This window comes from Ochlerotatus camptorhynchus, unplaced genomic scaffold, assembly GCF_037179485.1.
Source record: "Ochlerotatus camptorhynchus isolate MF236.1 unplaced genomic scaffold, CSIRO-AGI_Acam_v1.1 ptg000119l, whole genome shotgun sequence".
NCBI classification, from domain to species: Eukaryota; Metazoa; Arthropoda; class Insecta; order Diptera; family Culicidae; genus Ochlerotatus; species Ochlerotatus camptorhynchus.
Window position 1 is genome coordinate 560,719 of NW_027040609.1, and position 22,994 is coordinate 583,712.

The window sequence follows — 22,994 nt, forward strand, 5'->3', positions numbered from 1 at the left end:
CTCTTTTGAGTATATTTTGTTGAATCGATATCAGTCCCTCATAATCAGGATATTACGAAATGGAGAACAATCAATAACAAATAAATTTTTTTTTACTAGTTCGTTTATTTACTAGGCTTAGTCGTGTGTGACACTTTGCGCAGCTAAAAATCCGAAATGTTTTAATTAACATTTTAAACAGTAGTAAATCTATGTTAGTATTGGGTACCAATTACTCGTGGCGGGCTCGAGGTTAATTGGTAACAATTTCGATTGGAAGGAGCTAGGCAGGAAACAGGGTTCTGAAGCCTCCTTCAGATACTACTCTAGAATTGGTTGACCAAATCCTGGCTGGGCAGGGGCAAGTAGCACAGAAACAGGTGGATAATAAGACTGGGACACAATGGCTGGAAAATGTGCGGAAAAGAAGGGATGATCACAACAAACTTGTCAGACAAACAAAGGAATTCGTAGATCACCTGCATGTAGGGAAGATCACGGGTTCCCAATACATCTCTCTACCATCTTGTCTACCTCGGGCCACTAGGGTATCCAATAGTCGTGCTCTGAAGGCGTCATTATCCGGGTAATGCCAAACTGCGTGATCGGTGTCATCATAACCGGTTCTGCACCTACATATATTGCTATCAACGAGGTTTATTCTGTAGAGATGTGCGAATGAATCCCCGATTTACATCCAGACTTTGAACCACGGTCTCGAAGAAACATTTGGAGTAATGGAATGTAACCACCGCCCAAGAAAATTAATTGTACAATCGTGTTGCCAACTTAGAAGATAAATCTGACGAACTAATGGGAAAAATTCATCATGTGAAAATCTTCAATCATAATTCTCAACTTGTTGTGCGCCCACCTTTGGGAGAGAGTCTGCATTCTCATTGCCTGGGATTAAGCAATGTGAGGGGACCCACACAAAGGTAATCGTATATGTTCTTTCAACCAGCAAACTCATCTGCTTCCTTACCTTTGAAATGAAATGAGATGAGTGCCTACCATGTTTCATCGACTGAATAGCGTCAATCGAACGGATACTATCCGAGAAGATGAAGTAATGGGACAATTACAATGTTGCGTGACTAATATTAACTGCGGCTTAACTTGATCGAAAATTTGGACCCAGACAACCAGAAGTCGTATAACAATGTACAGACAGTATCGTAAATAACTACAGTTTAAGTCAACATCGCGTATAAGTATGACATACATCGCATTATGTGTAAGTTAAATCGTATAGAAGGCAAATTTCCGCTTTATATACGATGAATCATTTTTCCATCGTACTGTATCACCAATTAAATCGGATTACATCGTAAGACTTTTCAAATTCAAATTGTTATTACAGATAAAATCGTATATGATGTCAAATTAACTCGTTCTAAAACAGAAGTTCAAATTTGCACGTATATGGCCTCCACTTTTGTAAATATAAACCCTTTTTTTGCATTCTATACGATTTGTTTGTTTGTATATATGTTTGTATATCACAGAAACAACTTTGAATATACGTGCATTCTGGTTGTCTGGGGAGGTGACAAAATGTGTTGCATTTGTTGTGGACTAGGGACATGATATGTAAAATGGACTTGTTTCGCTCTGTTTCTGATCAAAATTGTTCATTTGGCTTGTTTATTATTTAAAATAGTATTCTAAACCGGTGAAGAGTCCCACACATGGGAAATGCAACTATACTAGCCTTAGTGAGTGAAAGCGAGCATTTTTGTCAGGGGGGACGGAATGGAAAAGGTTGAAAACCATTGGTTAAAAAAAATCCTTGATTTGTTTTCCGTCGATCTTGTTGATACGAATGCTACCGACGCCAGGGAGGCAGCTCCCACACCTGGACCCTACATATAAACCCATAAACTCATGAACCGGGGTCCAACGGCTTTACTTCCCCAGAGATTGTATACCTCAGAAAATCCCGACGGTGCTGACTGAGATTGAACCTAGGCTCTCTGGGGTGAGAGGTAATCGCGCTTACCACTACACCCCTGGCACTGCTAATGGTTTGTAATGATGAGAAAAAACTGAGACCAGCTTCATTTTATAAAAGTAAAACAAAATCCTCATTGTATTTTATGAACTCATTTCAAGAGTCGCAAACAAATGAAAAACTACTCAACAGAACTCAAACCCGAAACGAATGCTGTGAAGGAAAGTTTCCATAAATGAAAGAATGTCCCACCAGCAGCAGAAACCCAGGAAACGCGTAACGTTACGAAATGGTCGTCAGATGGGGTCAAGGACCATTGGAATACTTCTAAAGAGTGCCACAGTTTCTTCGCTCAGCAATGTTCAATCAATTATGAATTTTCTTTCCTTCACCTTTGCTGTAAGCCCGTTGGTGCCCCCGGTTTGCTAAATAAGACCGGGAATGCGAAAGTGCACCGAAACATCTTCCAACCGGAAAAGTTTACATTTTCTAATTAAAAATATGACCGGAAAAAGTTTCGCGAGAAGCTTTTAACATTATTTATGCCCTCAGCAGGGTGGCGCACAGGTTGCAGTGAATATATTTCCTTAGATGAGATTTCCAAACGCTTGTCTGCTTTGACGGAAGAATTTCGAAGACTGAAACTATTTGCGGGAGTTGATTCTAGTTTGTGATTAGCTTGAGGAAACCAATGTTAATTGTTCCATGGTGTGTTGATACACTTTTATCAGTACTGGACTAGCTATTACTTTATTGGGCTATGGTGAGTCGGCAATGTGGAAACTGCGTAATACTTGGCTATTTCCGAAAATTACAAATGTTACAGAAATCACCAGAGCATGATATACTTTGGTGCATATTCGGAAAATTTAAACACAGTTTTTTTCAGGCATTAATCCAGATTGAAAAAAGCTGTCATCAGCTTATGTAAATGGTAGGAGTAATTCAATGACGACTAGTTTTTGCAGTAGTTTTAACTCAAATCTCATGACCAGTCACATATAAGAGCGTTGCTCTATGATCCAGAACCCGTTTGTGCCCTAACCATTTGTTTTAGGTAAATAATGTCTGCGGGAAAGCATTTTCATTTTATTTTAGCCAATGATGTTCATGACATTAGGATGGTTGATGAATTATAAATATAAACTATTGATTGACTGGCTTAACGTTCTACAAGTTCACGTTTGGCTGTAAACGTTAGCGGTTCAGTTCGTGCTGTCTGTGCATTTATTTTTCTCCCCTTCACTTGCTGTGTGCTGGCGTTCCGCCTCCCGAACGAAAGGCGCGTTGAGGTTGTGTTTCAGAAATACAATCGAAGGGTGCCATGGCCGGTATTAGACGCGTTTATTTTCGGTCACTTGAGTTGCCGGTTCTGATTTCGGCGTTGGTCGCGAGTTGATTCTGCCGGTGAGGTGCTGGCGCTGCGTTTTAACAGACTGTACTGGCGAACTAAAGTCATTGTGTCGCGAGTGATTGGTGATAGAAAGTGGACACAGTCCATTTTTCTCTGCTGAGATCCCTCTAGTTGGAGCAGCTAGTGTGTTTGGGGGTTTTTTTTTTAGGGTTTCCACTGCTGTGAGAGGAAGGAGAGGCGAGAGTGCGGCAGAATATATATGAGAGCTCTTCGTTCACCAGGGCGCCCGAAAATACAAAGGTGACATACAAGGAAGAAGTGTTAATTTGTTTACTAAAATGAACTATGCCCATTTTGTTATGGCAAGTTTTGCTGTAAGAAATGCTCGTCGTGTTTATTAGCGAAATTCACATCAAAGGTTGATTAATTGCGTAGGAAATCAGTTTGGCACGGCATTTGTGACCATCATACATCTTCCGGTCGTATGAAGCATGTCAAAAACTTTCCAAATCCACCGATAAAATTTTTTGTTTTGAATTTCTGTATGGCAAAATAGTGAACTTTTCGGGAACATCAATATTTAAAAGTTCAAATTTGAATACTTTTTTCATGGGCATCAATCAAGTAAAGGCAGGAATGCACAAATATTGGTCGACAAAAATCGTTTCGTTCAGTCAATATCACAAATATCTGCTTATTTTTCTTTTGGTAGTTCAATTCATATATTTAAAGGGAAAAAAAAAAGTTCGTTTATTTTTTTTGGTTTGCCAAATCCAAACTGCCGTGCCTTCCGCTTAACCCCTTTCATTAAATTTTGCACAGTGGTCTCATCGACCTTATTCGCCGCCGAATGCCAGTTAAATTTAAACTGCTGCTCGTTTTCTATGGATTTATTAGTTTTTTTGAGATTCCGTTTGACCAACGCCCAACACCGTTCGATAGGGCGGAGTTCTGGGCTGTTGGGAGGGTTGTGGTCTTTGGGTACCACAACCACGTTGTTCGCAACGTACCTCTCGATTGCCTTTTTCCCATAGTAACAGCGCGCCAAGTCCGGTCAGAACAGCACAGGGCTCCGCTTGCTGCTCCTCAGGTCTTTTTTATGCATTTTTAGCAGAAATACACCAATTTGAAGATGACCAATTTTTGCGCGTTCCATACTTTATAACCACAAACAAAGTAACAGACTTGAAAAATTTGGTGACGAACCTGCTATTGCAATTTTTCAGTGTACCACATGGCAACACTACTACTGGATTGTACTAGCATTTTCACCAAATGTACTAGAATGTTTTGGTTCTATCTCTTTCACTCTACTTAAAACTGAAATGAGTAAAAAAAAATACAAAATGATACACTCTTTTCACCCTGTCAAAGATCATTGCACACAAAATCAACTTTGTTCAAATTAAAAAAATACTATCCCATATGGTGGCTGATGGCATAAACTTCTAAGAAAATTCTATTAAAGCGAACTACATTATTTTAATTGATCTCTTCACCAGTTAGTCTTCTGTCACTTCGTTTGTGGTAATTCAAACAGAGTGGAACGTTAAAAAACATTATATGAATTCATAATAATAATTCATAATAAGTACAGATTTTACTACTTAAACAGTTGCTTACTTATTTACCAACAGGATCTATATACGGCTGAAAAAAAACGCATTGCATAATTGAATATAATTTCAGTTACTCTTTAATATAACCATCCCTAGTAGCACGATTGTTACAAATCAATTGTAGAAACTTATATACGACTTATTTCAGTCATAAACAAGTTGCTGTAACTTATTGTGATGAAAGTGCCGAGTAGCAGGATTACATTACAGAATAACTAAGCATATCATTTTACTTTTGCAGAGTGTTCAATATTTACAATTATAGATAACCTAGATTTTCGGTTTTTAGCTTCATCACTCAAAATATTCATAACATCGCATGGGGCACAGTATCAATATATGGCACATGTATAATGTTTGTGCATAAGTACTATTGAATTATGATGATTTAAGGGAAGTTGAATCACAAAAAATTAAAATCCAGTTTGTTTTTAATTTGTCATACTTATCTACTATCATATATTTTGTTTTACTATATATTTTAAACACATTACATTTTTAATTTTATATTTAAATGTAAAATATTAAATATTTCTGGAGGGAGCATCAGAGCATCATTGAAGTTGTAACTGGTCAATGGAGTGAAGTGCCAGCCGGAGTCTAGGAGGCAATGTGTACTGTCATTTTAGATAGTTGCATTTTACTCCAACAGTTGCAATGAATTTGAGCGCTCTTCTTAAACAAACCATCTAGTGGAAAGCAAATTTCGTAGTTCATTTTGTTGGATCATATTTTCGGAAGGAGATTCTCTTATTCCAAGGAGCACAACTTAGTCCTTGTTACTTTTTATGCCTTGTTGATAGTGACAAGACTGTCCAGCGAGGATGATCTTGAAACAAGCAAAAAATGAGTTAGTTAGTCTTCATCTATTTGATTCCTAATCTGCTATTCGTTGTTCCCTGGTTTGAAGTGGTTAAGACTAGGGTTCTGATGCATGGTCATAACCGGTGTCATTCCTTAATTTTGTTGCTAAGGAATCCAATTTTGCCTGACAAAGAGGCGCGCCTTTGGAGGGAGTTTCAACACTCCGAAGAGTATAAATAACGGGACTTTTCAATTAGGGTTGGATCCTTGCGATGAAGGCAAGAATGACAGCTGTATCAAAACCGAATCCTTCATCATTTCTCAATCGTGATTGAGTAATACGACATGCACTAAACTAAGGGGACGAGATATACTACAATAGATCAAATTACTGGTCACAGTGTTGTTAGGTCCCGAACAAAGGGAAAAAAAAGCTAGGTGGGGGCTTTTTACACACATACATACATACATACATACATACATAGACTGGCTTAACGTTCTACAAAGTTGTGCAATTTGTTTTAAAGAAACCATTTTATATTTCTGATGGTTCACGATTTACACTCGTTTTTAAAAAGTAACTTTCTTGACGGACTTTGACTGATATCATCGAGGCAATTCTATTAACCCCTGAATAGACCAAATTAACGGTGATCATAGCCAGTTCCAAAATAATTAACTTAGGGTGCTTCTTAAAAATATCCGTTTTTGTACAGTAACGTTACAGACCATGCTTTTTTATCATTATTATGGAGATTTTTAACCACGGGCTAGTTCATCTCCAATAACCGAGCATGTATGATTTTTCTAGTGATGTAGTGATCAGCATCCATGCCTCCAACGCTTGAGGTCACGAGTTCAAATCTCATCACCGGACAAATCACGAATAAGGTAAAAGGTGTTAAAGTGACTTTTATTTAAAAAATAGAATTTAGTTTGAACATAATAACATAGTAAATCTTTGTGTTTATAGCTTTTTTGGCAAGGAGTTTGCTTAAGTTACTCCTCTGTTTCACGGCGAAATATCCATTTCCCGTCTGTTTTTGTTATCTTTCATAAAATTCATTTTACTCTTGGTTGTTACCACAATCAATAGCACAACCCATTGATTATATCAGAAGGAGATAGAAAAGGGTCATTTGCATGCAAATGAAAATGCATTATTTATTAGTTCGTTTTATAATTTTATTGGCTCATAAGCTAGCCAATTTCATTGCACCTCACTGTTGCGTTTTGCAACTCTTTCATTTAAATGACCTACCTACTTCATTCCTAAAGAAATTTGAGGTAACCCTTTTTGGAACAATGCATCATCAGCCCAGCAATCCGCCGATTTGCATCTTCGCCTCCAGATCTGATTAATGCCTGTTTGAATTCCTCTGCGTGAATGTCATTATAAAAGTAATGAACAATTTCGTCGACATCTTTCTGACTTCCCATTATTACTGGTAAAAATTTTACTGCGATTATTGCTCCATAGATGAAGAACTGCGACAGATGAGCCATCATTTTGTGAAACCTAACAGAGATATTGATTGCTTTCAAAGTTCTTCTAGAAGTATAATATAATCTTATATACCTGTATGGTTCAAGTCGATCATCGGTTGAAGGTAGTTTGGTAATTTCCAGAATACATCTGAGCAACTCAGCGTGATAGCAGCAAAGCAGCTCATCCCAATGGGAATTTCGAACCTCTTCGTTCATGTTCATGTACATGAAAAATGATAAATCCAACGCAGGACACCCAAAACGATTCTCCTGAAAATCTATCATGATTACATCCGTTGGACTTCCATCTACATATTTGAACAGCACGTTATTCCTATTGTAATCTCCATGGAGAATAACTGAGTAGATATCGTCTCTCCGCAAACATCTCTGCATCAGCTGTGAAGGATTATTCAAATAAAGTTTTCTCAACATATCAATATCGGCGAAAACCTCGCTGTCACCGAGTTGATCCCGTATCGAATCAAAATAGTCAAACATTCTTTTCTGGGTGGCTCGAAACACCATGTCATAGCTTTCAAAGAACACTTTGCCATCCTGTATGAAATTGAGCGGTATTATTTTTTCCACCATTTGATTTAGTTTACCGTTTTCGATAATGCGTAGTGCATAGCTGCATGCATGAAATTGTGCAATTTTTTTAATCATTAAAGTTAGATGCATTTCATCTAAATCCAATCGAGGACCGGACATGAAACCATCCACTTGAGCGTTTTGCATTACTAGAATGGTTTCAAATTGATCACTGTATTGCGGAAAGAGCCCCTGTTCCGAGAAGAAAACTCTGGGATTCCATGTCTTGAAATCGATATTCGCCTTCTGTTTGGTTATCATTTGTTTGAATGCGGGTATTATGTTTTTATAGACATTAATTTCATTTGGGAACAGAATGAGACCCAACGATTCACGTCGGAATTTGTCGTCTCCTTTCATCACCTTTACCAGCAGGCTCAACTCGGAAATTTCACTGCAATGAATGGAATGATTTATTACTTGAATCATAATGGAGGCATCAACTCACTGTGTTTCCTCGTTTCTAACTGTCACGCTCAAACTGTAGATAGTCGCCATAAACCCGTCCAAGTTGGAGGGAACTTCCAGTGAGCATCGTACCACTTCCGAACCCCTTAGGTCTTCGTTTTCGGATAATACTCTTAGCAGCAGATTGGATTGCAGGAATTTTCGCTTGCGATCTTCACTCATCGTCGCGTTCCAGGGTTATCGTCGCAGCGAGTGTCGAAAGACTGCACTAAGCGTAAGAAATATGAATGCCAAAATGAGCTGCTTGCGTGTTTGTGTTGCCTCTTGATGAATTGGTCGAATTCTTATCATCGTAATAAAGTGCTGTCTCATTCAATTGTGTGGTGCAAATAAAACGATTGAAATTTAAGGATGAAAATCGTGCAAACGCTTCGTATTATTGTTATGCAGCAGATCAAAAATGTACCTCAAGTGCTTGAAGCAATTCTTATTAAATATTCGATAAGTGCGATATATTTTGGAATCATTCGTATTGGTATGGTGTCCGTTGAACAGAAATTGCGCTTAGCACCCCTTGCGAATGCTCACGATTTTTAAATTATTCACATTTGAGAGTCTGTATTCTGTATTCTGTATTATTTATTTTTTAGAGATTTTCAATAAACATGTTTGTACAGACAGCACAACCTGCACAACTGAAAAAAATACATAATTCTCAGTAGAACACTAACCAGAGGATTTTTTACTCCGATGGTTAATCAATGGAAGTTAAAAACTTTTGACTGTCCCTCCAGGGTGGGGTTAAGTTTTCAAAATCGTTGGGTGACATGTTTTCCCATGCGGAAAATGATTATTGGGCCTAATTAAGTAATATCTCAAAAATTTAGATTTTTCGTTCAAATTGAAAAGTGACACAAAAGGTTCAAGTCCAAAATGTCAAACGATGAACTTTTTCTAATAAAACATATAAGTAAACGTTCGATGTATATGGCATAGCGATGTTCCCGCTTACATATTGATCTATGGCAATCAGCATCCTTGCGGGGATAGATGCAGTGTGAGTAAATATGAGAATGAAAGAGAACGAGAGAAAGAGAAAAAGGGAAAAAACGAGTGAGGGAAACAAAGGTATACCTTATTACAGTAAACTATTTCTAAATAGATATATGCGAACCTAAAATCTTTTTTTTTATTTAATGGCTTGTATTTTGCAACTTGAGACTTATGTCGATTATCTCAAAGTAGAAGAAGCACCACAAGTGTATAACAAAAAAAAACATTAAATTGATACGTAACAGTAATTTGACTAAATTTACTACTCAACTAAAGTGCTCAATACTTCTCTTATATGCTGTTATCGAATTTATGTAACCTAATGTATGACTAATTAGTTAAACTATTTGGTCAAGAATTTTAGTGAACTGCACCTCGCACGAAAAATGAGTTCCCGTACTTTTATTAGCAATGTCTTGGCAACATGTATTTAATGGACCGATTGCTTTGTAAAGTTTGCAATTTTCTGCAGCCGGATAACCGGGTTATTTTGTTCTCGATAGACTATGCATCGATAAACAACAACGCAGCTTGCAAAAGTTTACCAAAGGGCCTCCTATTAGATGATGCTGCATGTGAGAAACACTAGAATATCTACTTGATATGAAAACATATCGAACACATGAAGTAAGAGCCACCTTAAGTTTATTGAACGGATGCATCATCGAGGAGAAAATGGCATGCTAAAAAATAAAGAAGAAAAAGGATTTCGAAAACTTTCCTATGAAGTTCTCAGAAGTGATTATGGTATGTAAAGTAAACGTAAAGAAGCATAAATATTTCTACATTGTGATAACACATATTTTTTCCATCCAAAATTAGATTGAATGTCGATACCCAAACTGGTTGCATTGTCGACATATTTAATTGTTTCACTGTCTCAAAGCAATGGAAGTTTTAATATATTTTGATAAAAACTATTTGCATTAAAATTTGCGTTTGTTTTCTAAAAATTCAAGGTAAGCATATTCTTTGCAGGATTCTCTTCCAATTTATATTAATTTCCTGAGAAATTTCAGCAACATAATTACTGAATTAATATATAACAATATAACAGCAGATGATATTTTCAATTCTTTATTACTTCATGGAGGTCATTAATGTACAACGAGAATAATATTGACCCAGAATAGAACCCTGGGGAACTCCAGATGTTATGGAAATAAATTGAGAAAATACTCAATTATTAAATACAGCCTATCCCTGCGCTTTGGTCAGAGATTGTATAGGGCACATCTCAAGTATTAGAGAGTCGTTATAGTTTTATCAAAAGTGCCTGAGAAAAATGCAAGTACTTTTGCAGATTACCCGAAGTCGCAATAGTGAAGATATGATAACAGACATGCAGATATAACACTCTAAAATATAAATTGAAATCACTTTTAACGACAAATTTAAACGTTTCTTAGTTGGTAGTACCTCAACTTGTGGTGCTTGTTATGTATGTTATAATACTGAGGTAACGTAAGGATAAAATAAAAACATTGCGAAATATAACGCATCAATTTCAGAAATACTTCACTTCGCAACCGATTAACCGTTCTGACGGCCATGGTAGTACCCAAGTAACCATATAGTCGTAATATAGCTTGTATTAACTGGCTGAGTATGATTAGTTGGAGAATCTGATTAAACTGTCACTTCTTGAAACTAATCCCTATCGTATTGCTTTCATTACCATTTTGCACTTTATATATAACACCATAATCTCTGCATTAATTCAATGATGCTCATTCCGAGTGCTCGGTGGACCAGCTACTTTAGACCAGATGACCATGACAATGCACGAAAATTAGTTTTCGTTGAAGGAAGCGTCACGTACCTGTGTTGCTATTATATATATTTACAGACAGTGACAGATGGTGTACATGAAGATCCAGTGGATGTGCCGAGCAAAGGTGTTATATCCTAGACAAATTGTAAGTTTAAAGTTTGCTGTTGTTGTCATGGTAGTCACCGTTGGCAGTACCATTCGTATTAATAAAACAGCAAAAAAGGTTATCTTCCATTTAATTCCACTTAATTAATTTTGGTATCCATGACAGATACGTATTTCGACTACAATGTGCAGTCTTCATCAGTGTCATTCCCACTAAAGAACTTATCAAAATCTAACCCCCTTAAGTACTCATCCCCTAGGTATAAAAGTCAAGATCACAGGTATATAAATGAAACTACAATGTGTTGAATCGGAACCTACCTAACTAATTAAAACCAAAGATTTAAGTAAGCTAAAGGAGAAAAATCTATTCAACTCTCTAATAAGGAAAATCCCAAAGGCTTGGTAGCCATCATAATGAAGTAATGAAATTGGGTTGTTAGCGGAATGCTTTAATAAAACAGCAAAAAAGGTTATCTTCCATTTAATTCCACTTAATTAATTTTGGTATCCATGACAGATACGTATTTTGACTACAATGTGCAGTCTTCATCATCTTACTTTGGGATTTTCCTTATTAGAGAGTTGAATAGATTTTTCTCCTTTAGCTTACTTAAATCTTTGGTTTTAATTAGTTAGGTAGGTTCCGATTCAACACATTGTAGTTTCATTTATATACCTGTGATCTTGACTTTTATACCTAGGGGATGAGTACTTAAGGGGGTTAGATTTTGATAAGTTCTTTAGTGGGAATGACACTGATGAAGACTGCACATTGTAGTCGAAATACGTATCTGTCATGGATACCAAAATTAATTAAGTGGAATTAAATGGAAGATAACCTTTTTTGCTGTTTTATTAAAGCATTCCGCTAACAACCCAATTTCATTACTTCACCATTCGTATTTTTAAAATTAATCATCAACCGCAAAAACTATGAATATGAACCAACACGTATCTCTGTTGTTCATTACATACCAAGCGGAAACTTAACCATATTCTAGCGTGGAGTGTTGTGGTTTTGAGATGCTCAATTACCCTGGAGGGATCGTTTTTGCTTGCGCAGTTGAAAATCAGTGGTAGTATTTTATTCTTATATTTTATATATTTTCATATAATCATATATTGTAGTGCCTGATTGAAGCGATTTGAATGGGGAGAGTGGAATTGCCAATCCATGTAATCCATATTGGACGTAAATCATAGAACGTAAACAAAAATTTCATGTAAAATTAAGTGTTCTCAAACCGAAAAATCAGCTAGTCGACGAAGAGAACGTTTGATTGAACTGATTTTCACGTTTCTTTCAACTGATTCTTATGTCAAAAGGCCCGCTTACATGTGTCGGTCACAGGGAACCGAAATTTGCATGACTTTTTAGTAGTGTGTATACATACACACATGCGACCACAAAGCAATTGGGGCAGAGTGAACATTTCCCATCGTCTGTCATCTATGAGAATATATATTGAACGAAAATATCCGCAATGTTTATTGCATTCATTTAACAATGTGCTTTAGAATTTCGGATAATGGCCTTACGGTTAAATTCGTTGTTAGCTGGTGAGCATCCATATTACTATAATCCGAATTAAGGATAATGTTTATTTAAAAATTGGCTGTAAAAATACATTCAAAGGACATTAATTTACAGACATAACAACTAGTGATTTTTTAATTTGAATTTTTTAAACATACATTTCCAGGTCAAACATCTTAAAAATTGCTAGAATCCCAATTCAAAGTACCAGAAGTTTATTAATGTCCGGAATAATTAATTTTAAATAAATTTCCCTGAATCTTGAGATTTTTCAAACATCAGGATCAAACAATAATAAAAACATGAAGTCTAAAAACGATCGAAGCCTCATAATTTCTATTTTGTTTGCAAATCTGGAATCTTGATTTGAATTTCTGTGTCCAGGATCTCGAAATTGTTATATGGAACATGGGGTTCCTTTATATTTTGCACCATAATACTCTTAAAAATAAAACTCTCTGAGTTCATTCAGCAATGCTCTTCATAGTAATAATAGTTCTTGCAGTGTATTACCTAGCAATTATTCGAAAAATACTCCTGAAAAAAATATTTGAAGTGCTCCTCAGCATTCATTCAGTATTGAACATGAGCATGACCATGATTGACCGCCCACGGTTGCTACTCAGTTATTGCAAGACCAGCTGTAATTACACAGAGAACCAATAGACGATGCTTGGCACTAGCAATCATCCTCAATGTGTAAAAACTGGTGATCTCAAACTAGGCAATACTAGTGCCGGCCGCGCCCGAACACAGGTCAAGAAAGGAACGGGTAGGAATGTGTTGATGCCGTGAATACCTCTGCACTTCCACGAGGAATCACTGGGATATTGGATAATAAGGTTGGGTTTGCAGCAGGGTTCGTTTTGGTAAACGATAAGCTGAATTGATGTCCTAACAATCATATAACGCGAAGGAGCTTGGGATTGAACCCACGGTCTTCTACTCAGTAAGCAAAAACGTTTGCCGCTTAGCAGACGAGCTCCTTTTTAATTATCAAGTGGCTGTACCATGTAGTCATGGTAACAAATAAAACAATTAAATAATCTTGAATGTGGATGAGATTGGACTCATGGTGTTCTGCTCAGTAAGCAAAAACGGTTGCTCTAAGGCCACCAAGCTCCTAATATCACATTATACCGTTACTCAAGTTGTTATAACTGTTCAAACCCGGCACCTCCCAAGCAACACGGCTTGTCATAAAGAAGTTGAAAATACTTTTTATTGAGCGGAGCTTATACAACTAAATACTGGTCTTATAACATGTTTTGGAAACATCAGAAAAACCAGCAGCAAAAAAAAAAACAATAACAAAAAAAAACTTGAGCATGGGATTTGATCACTGGTCCTTGGCGTGGTAGACTTTTCACTTCCTAACTAGACCAACTCCGCTTGATGAGAGGTTAGTTATAAGTATCTATGACGTTCTTGCTAATGACATATATAATTATGTTATGTAATATAAATATAAATATATAATTATATTCTCGTTCAACACGCTTTCGATCCGTGATAAAGATGTTTTGTTAGCAGCACATCTAATTGCCAGAGTCTTATTTGAAAGTATTTTCAACTCCTTATAAGACAACCTGCACATTTTCAGTTGTATTAATTTATGAGATGTCATAAAAAAAGTGTTTTCAACTTTCTTTATAACAAACCTCGGAATACCTCATAAAAAACTGTCAATCACAGCGTGAAGATACAGTCCGGCTCAATGGCACCGTCAATGTTCACGTCAATCTGGAAAGTGCAGAATTTCTTCAAGATTTTTAGAAATTCAACTAAGATTGATTTTGTATACGACAAGTGTTATAGTGGTATTAAAACAGTAAGATGCACTTTTAAATAACATTTAAAGATAAAAGCAAAAGAAAACTATTTTGGAACATGTTGAATCTAGGAAGTATGAAGAAAACATCTATAAACCTCATATATAACGTGGGATGTTTTCTGCATCACTTATAATACATTTATACAACAAGCCGATCTAATTATTTTTCAAAAAGATGTTTTATGTGTTACTTGGGCTACGAGAACGAAAAGTTTTACATAAGACACGATAAACAAGCGATCTTATCATACATTTTTATTATGAACCGACGATTTTTCAAATCCTAAAACTAAAAGCTACGAAAGAGTACTTAGGCCTTGTTTAAGTTCCATTTTCACGCAACGCTCAATGCTTCGATTTGCTCTTTACGCATGGCTCAGGTTATCATAGCTATTCAAATGAAAATAAGTTCTCGAATTTAACTTGGTGTGCAATGAACAACAAAAGTACGCGATATTTCATATATTTTCAGTGGTTGATGGTTGATTTTAAATATACTTATGGTACTGCCTACGGTAACTACGACAGCAACTACAGCGGTGTATACGACAGCGCCTACGACAAAGACAACAGCGAATTTGTTAGTTACCATTTGTCTAGTATATTACATATAAATGGTGTCCACGATGAAATTGCCACACACAAAATTGATTCGCAAAATTCGAGTTTTCATCCGATTGCCATCAAATTTTCAGGGATTGAGAAATAACTATTAAACTTCATTTTACCATTTTACTCGTATTTTATTTACAGTCCATACGCAAATGCCCGCACCTTGGCCTTAACCCCGGCCATAAGATTCTGCACAACCTGTGAATCAACCGTTTTTTGCATGTAAACCCATACTTTCTTCAGTTCCTCGACTGTCTTCACTACCTTAGGTCGTTTAAGAAGGTGCTGTTTCATAATCGCCCAGTACTTCTCGATGGGGCGGAGCTCCGGAGTGTTGGGAGGGTTGAACATTTTCGGCACGAAATTGACCTTATTGTCCGCATACCACTTCAGCACGTCCTTGGAGTAGTGGCATGAGGCCAAATCCGGCCAGAAGATTGTTGGGACGTTGTGGGCCTTCAGGAGAGGAAGCAGCCGCTTCTGGAGGCACTCTTTTATGTACACCTGTCCGTTCATCGTGTCCGTGTCACGAAAGGTGCACTCCGCTTCCCGTACGTGCAGATGGCTTGCCAAACCAGGAATTTCTTCGCAAATTTGGACATCTTCTGAGTGCGGACATGCTCCGGAACGCTGAATTTATCCTTGGCCGTGAAAAACAGGTTGCCGGGGACCTGTTTGAAGTCGGCCTTCACATATGTTTCGTCGTCCATGATGCAGCATTCAACGTTCGTCAGCATGTTGAGGTACAACTTCCTGGCACGGGTTTTGGCGGACTTGTTCTGCTTCTCGTCGCGATTAGGGGCTTTTTGTACCTTGAACGTTCGAAGCCCAGCCTTAGTTTTGGCCTTCTGGACAAAACTTCGGCTTAGGTGCAGCTTCTTAGCCACATCCCTAACGGAGGCGTTCGGATTTCGGTTGAAGGCCCCAACTACGCGGTTGTGATTTTTGGTGTTGTACGGAATACTTTTTCCTTCACTTCTGGGCTTCCGATCGGTGGTCAACCGTTCCTCAAACCGCTTAATCACTCGCGACATCGTGGAATTCGCGATTCCCAACGTTTTAGCGATGGAACGATGCGAGAGATCCTTGTTCTCGTGATGAATGCGCAAGATTTTATCACGCACGAGCTGTTCTTTCGACTCCATTTCTGCGAGTTTTGATCACAGGACTTTAAAACTTGCAGGATGTAAATAATGCACTATGAACTAAATCCACCCAAATTTTCATTAAATTGTACCCAACGGTTAAAAAGTTAGAGCAATTTCATAGTGTGGCAATTTCATCGTGGACACCCTTTATGCCCGGCACCTCAACTTGAACTTCATGTCTGCTATCTGTCACTTTTTGTAAAAATATCTAGAAACAATTACCTTTGTTGTAATACTTCCTGCATTTCCATGACCCTCTGGGAGGAGATTCGCGTCTAGTGCTTTCCCCAGGAACCGTTAACGGTCACCAGCACTTTCCCCTACCAATTTTCAAACTCGCACACGGTGACGAGACTCTCGATAGAACTACACGCTGAAAGCGCGACATTCGAACACGGTGAACCGGCCTCCCGGTAGGCAATGAAAATCACAAGCACACTTACACACCGCTGGTTACAAAAAAACACACCCGTGCAAAGAAACGGATCCAATAAACGTCACTTGCGAAAGCAAACCCGTCGTCTTCAAACGGCAAAAAAAGGAACTCAGTGAGCAATGTTATGATACGGAGTTTCCACTGAAAATCAACCGGAAATGCACGAATTTCACTACAACCAACTGCGAAACACGGTCAGAAGCACTTTTGATACACTTTCGGTATCAATTTCGGTCGAAAACACTTAATTTTTCGCAAAAATATTTGCGAGTGAACCAACATCAACACCGACCGTGTCGAGCTCTTTTACTTAAGGGGTTCCGCCACCCTAGAACAGAGGAAAATAAACCAATTTAATTAGTTTTTGTTGTTGCTTAAACAAGTTTTAAACTAAATGGGCTTATGTTGGCTAATTGCATGCGTCTTTAGGAGTACTTCCAGTATTTTTTCTTCAATATCAATAATAAATCGAAGATGGCAGCACTGCGTCTTTCTACCTCTGCTTCGCGTGTAATACTCTACGGCTAACAATCCCATCGCCGCAAATATCAACCTAAAACAAAACTGATTTTTATTTCGTTATCTCGATTAGAAAATCTATAAAAATATGCACGGAAAATGAACAATATGTAATTTTGGGTAAATGGGACGCTATTTTTGAAAAAACAAATCTCTTTTTTCACCAAAAATTTGTTTCTAACAAATGTCTTAAATTGCTTACCAGAATTGTAATTTTTTACTAATCAAAAAGTTCATACGTACTTCTGTAGATAATCCATTGAGGAATGAAACCAGAAAATTTCGCTCAAATTCATTCAAATTTAGAAATTTTATAGTGTTAGCCGTTTGTAAAAATATTGTTTCGAGAAAAACGCGGTTAAACGTCGAGGTACCGATTATTTGTAAAAATAAGTGCATGTAAACCTTCAGTCCACAATCCCGCGACACTTCAAAGTACATTTTTAGGAAAAAAACAATCAAATGTTTGAAATTTCTAGGGTGGCGTAACCCCTTAACCTTTTTTTTTCCAAATGGTGCGCTACTAATCACATGAGTTTGAATGCCAACAAATGCTCAGTAATTTCCTTTGGACGTAAACGCTCTGTCGTTTCATTTGATTATACGATTGCTGGAACATCTCTAAAGAGAGAATCGACTGTTAAGGATTTGGGTGTTCTGTTATCTTATTTTTTAAAGATCCTGATCGCGCACGGGCAGAACTTCCCTACGTTGTGTGATTAATAGATGGAGAAAATAAAACATGATTACTTATCGGGCCATCCTGCCATGGCAGAGGCATGCGAACTATTGAATTTATTTACGATCTTACAATAGAGAGAGAATAGATGCCTACTGTCATGATAACACTACGCTAGAAATCTTGTATATTCACTGTTTGAAGACCCTGTATTGTTCCTTAGCTCGTTCTAAATTGGAGTATGCAGTTGTGGTCTGGGCTCCTTACGATCAGAACAGCATATAGTAGATGCTATCCAACATAAGTTTATTCGCTTTGCTCTTCGGCGTTTGCCTTGGAATGATCCAAATAATCTCCCTAGATATGAAGATCGTTATATACTAAGTGACCTTGACCTTTCGGTTTGTAGGAATGTCACTAAGGCTTCTTTCATATCGGATGTTGTTCAATGTCACATAGATTGTCTTGTAATGTTACTTGAGTTGATACCCTCATACCGTCCGTTCTCACCATTTTATTCGTATATCGACAGTCCGTACAAATTATAACATTTGCCTTTTAGTAGTATGTGTCGTGTGTTCAATCGTTGTTACCATGTCTTTGACTTTCATCTGTCACGTTCAATTATTACAAATGGGTTCCGTGAAGTTCACAATTATAAGTAGTAGTAAGAAAATGGATAAGGTGATATTTTGTTTAGTCTTAAGTAAATACTGTACTTTTTTTGTTGATGCGAAAAGATGAGGAGGTTTTATGCCCATTTGAGAAAAAAAGCTTTTTTGTAAAGTCCACTCAAATGGGCTGCTCCCTGCTTTAAATAAAAAATAAAGAATAATTTTCTCGCATTTTTTCTAAAAAATTTTTGCCAGAATATCGTTGTAATACTATTTGGAAATCTTTTGAAATTTTCATCAATTTTTTGTTGAACTATCTTTGGAATTCGGAATTCAATACCCTTCGAATTTTCTTTTGAATGGCCTTAAAATTATCATTTGAATTAATTTGAAATACTCCTGGAACATAGCGGCACCAATGGTGTAGTGGTAAGCGTGATTACCTCTCACCCCAGCAGACCTGGGTTCAATCCCAGTCGGCGCCACCGGGATGTTCTGAGGCATAACATCTCTGATCATGCCTTCCTTTGGAAGGGAAGTAAAGCCATTGGTACCTTATGAGTTGATGGGTCGATAGGTAAGGTCCAGGTGTGTGAGCTGCCTCCCTGGCGTTAGTAGCATTGGTGCTCAGCACGGAAAACAAAATCGACAGAAAATAAATCAAGGGAAAAAAATATAACTATTTATACATATCGCAAATCTACATTAACACGATAAAAAACCAAATTTTCCAGAACATTCAAGATCACTTAATTAATAATTCATATAAATATCAATATTAATTCTACAACTAGACCCAAGCAACCACTTAGACAAAAAAGTGCTCCTATCCACCTTAATCTGGTCTATTCAAAATTTACAAATACTGGAATAGCCGTTGCTCAGCTATATAAAATATATGCAGGGTACATATCAAAAAACGCGAAAGAGATTGCCAATGGTTACTTTGAGTATTAGTAAGCGATCATAGTTCCCAAATGATATTGTCACTTCTATTGGGCATTTGTCAATTTTTATAGATCAGATAGATATTTTTGAAAAAAAAAATTGGCAGCCCTGATTAGAGGAGTGAAGTTTTCAACAGGCTTGTTAATCGTTTACGTCAGTGTTAACGTTTTCAATAGAAATTTGTTATAAACGTTCAAAAAAATCACAGTACTATCGTGTATAGTCGAGGACTCTAAAATAAAGTTTCCAAAAATCGAAGCAAACTATTTCCAAATTTGTAAACTCTATAGGAATTGTAAAAACAAGCTTTGCAGCTTGTAGATTTGAATGGACATTTTGGAGATAGTTCCATAAAATTGACAATAAAAATTCTTATGCACTTTACCACAATTTCAGGAAAATTCTGAAATGAACCCCGAAGAAATTCTGACATGAAATCCTAGAAAATTCAGAAACAAATTTAGTCGGACAGGAAGTCCAAGAAAATTCTGATTACATTTTAAAGGGAATCTGATTTAGGCTTCAATGGAATTCTAAGGAGAACTCCAATTCTGAAAATAGTATTAGAAAAAAAATCCCTTGAACTAAGCATTTGACACATTAGATGAGGAATCCAAAATAACTTCATTTTTAAGCAACCGTTAGCTATATTTAATAAATTAGGAAAGGGCGTCATTTTCATTGATTACCAAGGGCGCTGAAAACCATCACTTCGTCGCTGGATTTCTCATTTGCGCATCGAAGGCGATGTACATGAGAAAGCGAGGATCACGAGAAGAGATTGTATGTACCAGTGATAGATCTAGCGATGTGTGCCGCCATGTATCCAAACGAGCATTACTGTACGATCTGATAGTTCGTTTGGATAGGTCAGTTCACATCGGAAGGTCTTTATCTATGAGTGTCGATAGTGGACATCACACGGCTACACGTATCAATATTATTGACAATAGTCATATAGTCATTACCTCCGTCAATATCGTCAACACATCTGTATTGACAATTTTTTATCAATATTTAAATTCACGCCATCTATATTATTGTGAATAATTCCCCTTCGCATCACTAAATTGTTGCCTGTGGGTTCTACTTAAAGGTGAAATTGGTTCTCGAAAACGAACTTATTGGAGATAGGAAAAGAGGCAGCGAGCCATGTGGATCAACGAGGTTTCTGCAGATGGCGTGGCTGGAGACATGCTGAATCGAGTAGAAAACGACAACATATATGTACAACGAGTTTATTAAGCTTTACTGACGTCTTTTATTTGTCTATAATATAAAAAAATATACTATTCCCTGTAACTTACTACCCCTTATAATGCTTAATCGGAAAATATACCTTCCTGTGAGTACGTAATTATGGCAATATTCTACATTATAAGAAATGTTTTTCTTTGCGTGAGTTTTACCCAAATGAAATAATTTTATCTTGCATTTTAAACACATTTTCGATACTTATCACCCTTATCAGTTACCATCTACAATGGAAAAGTGTCCTAATTCACTCATGTGTCTAAAGATTTCAATTAGTCGTTTATCCACAGCCTCCCCACCGCAAATCCTGGTCCAGTGTTTCATCTCGGCTGAATTAATATCCTTGGTAAAGTGATACGACAATTGGGCACATTCTTCCTCCGAGCATATCATCCACGGTAAGAAATGGGCTGCCACCATGCCTCCATATAGGCCGAACTTGGTCAAGTGCTTCATGAAATTGCCGTAGTTGTATACAGCCAGTCGCGGATCGTCTTTTTCGCATTTTAAAATATCCGTCAGCGTATCCAGTAGACTATCGTGATAATGCTTTAGCAGTGGTGTCCAAAACTTTTCGCGAAAGCCCGTCGGCATACTCATGCACATAAAAAATGTCAAATCCATCGATGGGGAACCGTAGCGGTTCTCCTGGAAATCGAACATGCGGAGATCAACCGGTTTCTCATCCTCGTACTTGAACAGTACATTGTTTCGATTGAAATCACCATGAAGAATCACCGAAAACTCATTTAATTCCAAGAATTTTTGCATCAAATGTATGGGTTCTTTTCCATACTTGCTGCGAAGCTTAGTCATATCAGATTTGAACTGTTCACTATCCAATTCCGTAGGATGCTTATCAATGTATTCAAAAATGCGCTCCAAACCAAGCCTGAACAGAACGGCATAACTGTTGAAAATTTTCCCATCTTTGGCATAATACATAGGATTTATTCCATCTACCAACTTTTCTAGTCGCTCTTTGTCCAGAATCTTCATAGCATAGGTGCACGCATGAAACTGGGCAATCCTTCTTGCCATCAATACCAGATGGTATTCATCCAAATCATTTCTGGGCCCAGCTCGGAATCCATCTAATGTCATATTTTCCATGACCAATATCGTTTCGTAGATATCACTGAATCGGGGAATTTTCCCAGCCGTTCCATACAGTATCTTTGGGCACCAGTTTTCTCCGCGAACTGAGCATCCATTAGTTGCCAGTAGATCAATAAAGGCTGGAACTACTTTTGTATATATATAGATTTCGTTGGTAAATTGAGTTTTGGCTAAACTACTTTCACGAAACGCATCGTCTCCTTTCATTACCTTTACCATTAAATTTATTGTTTTCGTCTCGCTAAAACAAAAACCAATTAATCATTCGGAATGCAAGTGTCATTGCAAGATTGAAAATTACCTTGTCTTCTTATCTCTTGTGACTAGAACCAGGTTGTGTATAACAGACATGAATCCATCCAAATGTTCCGGTGTTGAAAGTTTAACTTCCAACAGTTCATCATCACTTCGATTCAATTTCAGGATTGTTTCGGTTAGTTCTCCTCGAATAAAATCTAGCTTTTGTTTTTCGCCCATATTGCACAAATCAGCCTCCAAAATACTTTCGCATTAGCAAACACGCACAATGAAATCGTAAATCTTACACGTTGGAAGTTTCAGCGTGCACTGCTGGTCAAAGCATAGAACTGAGTTTTATCAATAAGTGGCTTGCCGGTATTTGCAAACCGACAAGCGACCAGTGATAAGTAAACACCAACACCCACACTGCAGTAGAGGTGTTGCGAATTCGACGATGAGAGCACCAGCTACGGCAGCTGGCCAGGGTGAAGCATGACAGGCCGAATGAGGATGGTGCTAACGGGTAGTTCAAATGATGCCATACACGCTAACTTGAAAGTACCCATTAATGGTTAAAAAAGACCCATTTTGAAGAAAAGTGGCTTAACTCATTAAATGAGTAAATTTTTTACCCATTAATGAGTATCTGTTACCCATTAATGAGTAATTGTTAATCATTAATGGGTAACAGATACTCATTAATGGGTAAAATTGTTTAATCATTAATGAGTTAAGCCACTTTTCTTCAAAATGGGTCTTTTTTTACTCATTAATGAGTACTTTCAAGTTAGCGTGTAACACATTCGTATTATCTTATAATGTACATGGTTAGAAAAATGTACTCAAAATTAAGTTATTTTCACTCATCTCGGCACTATAGTGCAGGAACCCAAAAGTAGGTAAAGCGGGTCAAAGTAAT

General features: G+C 37.3%; 2 protein-coding genes across 2 annotated transcripts; both read right to left on the minus strand.

Annotated features, from left to right (window-relative positions):
• Positions 1–6,844: 6,844 nt before the first annotated feature.
• Positions 6,845–8,459, minus strand: LOC135699846 (uncharacterized). Its single transcript, XM_065220199.1, has 3 exons — positions 8,241–8,459; positions 7,290–8,186; positions 6,845–7,229 (listed from the first exon to the last, which is right to left on the minus strand). Exons 1-3 carry the CDS (start codon positions 8,420–8,422, stop codon positions 6,983–6,985), a joined length of 1,326 nt encoding a protein of 441 aa, XP_065076271.1. The 5' UTR covers positions 8,423–8,459; the 3' UTR covers positions 6,845–6,982.
• Positions 8,460–20,828: 12,369 nt separating this feature from the next.
• Positions 20,829–22,403, minus strand: LOC135699847 (uncharacterized). Its single transcript, XM_065220200.1, has 2 exons — positions 22,137–22,403; positions 20,829–22,076 (listed from the first exon to the last, which is right to left on the minus strand). Exons 1-2 carry the CDS (start codon positions 22,310–22,312, stop codon positions 20,930–20,932), a joined length of 1,323 nt encoding a protein of 440 aa, XP_065076272.1. The 5' UTR covers positions 22,313–22,403; the 3' UTR covers positions 20,829–20,929.
• Positions 22,404–22,994: the final 591 nt, after the last annotated feature.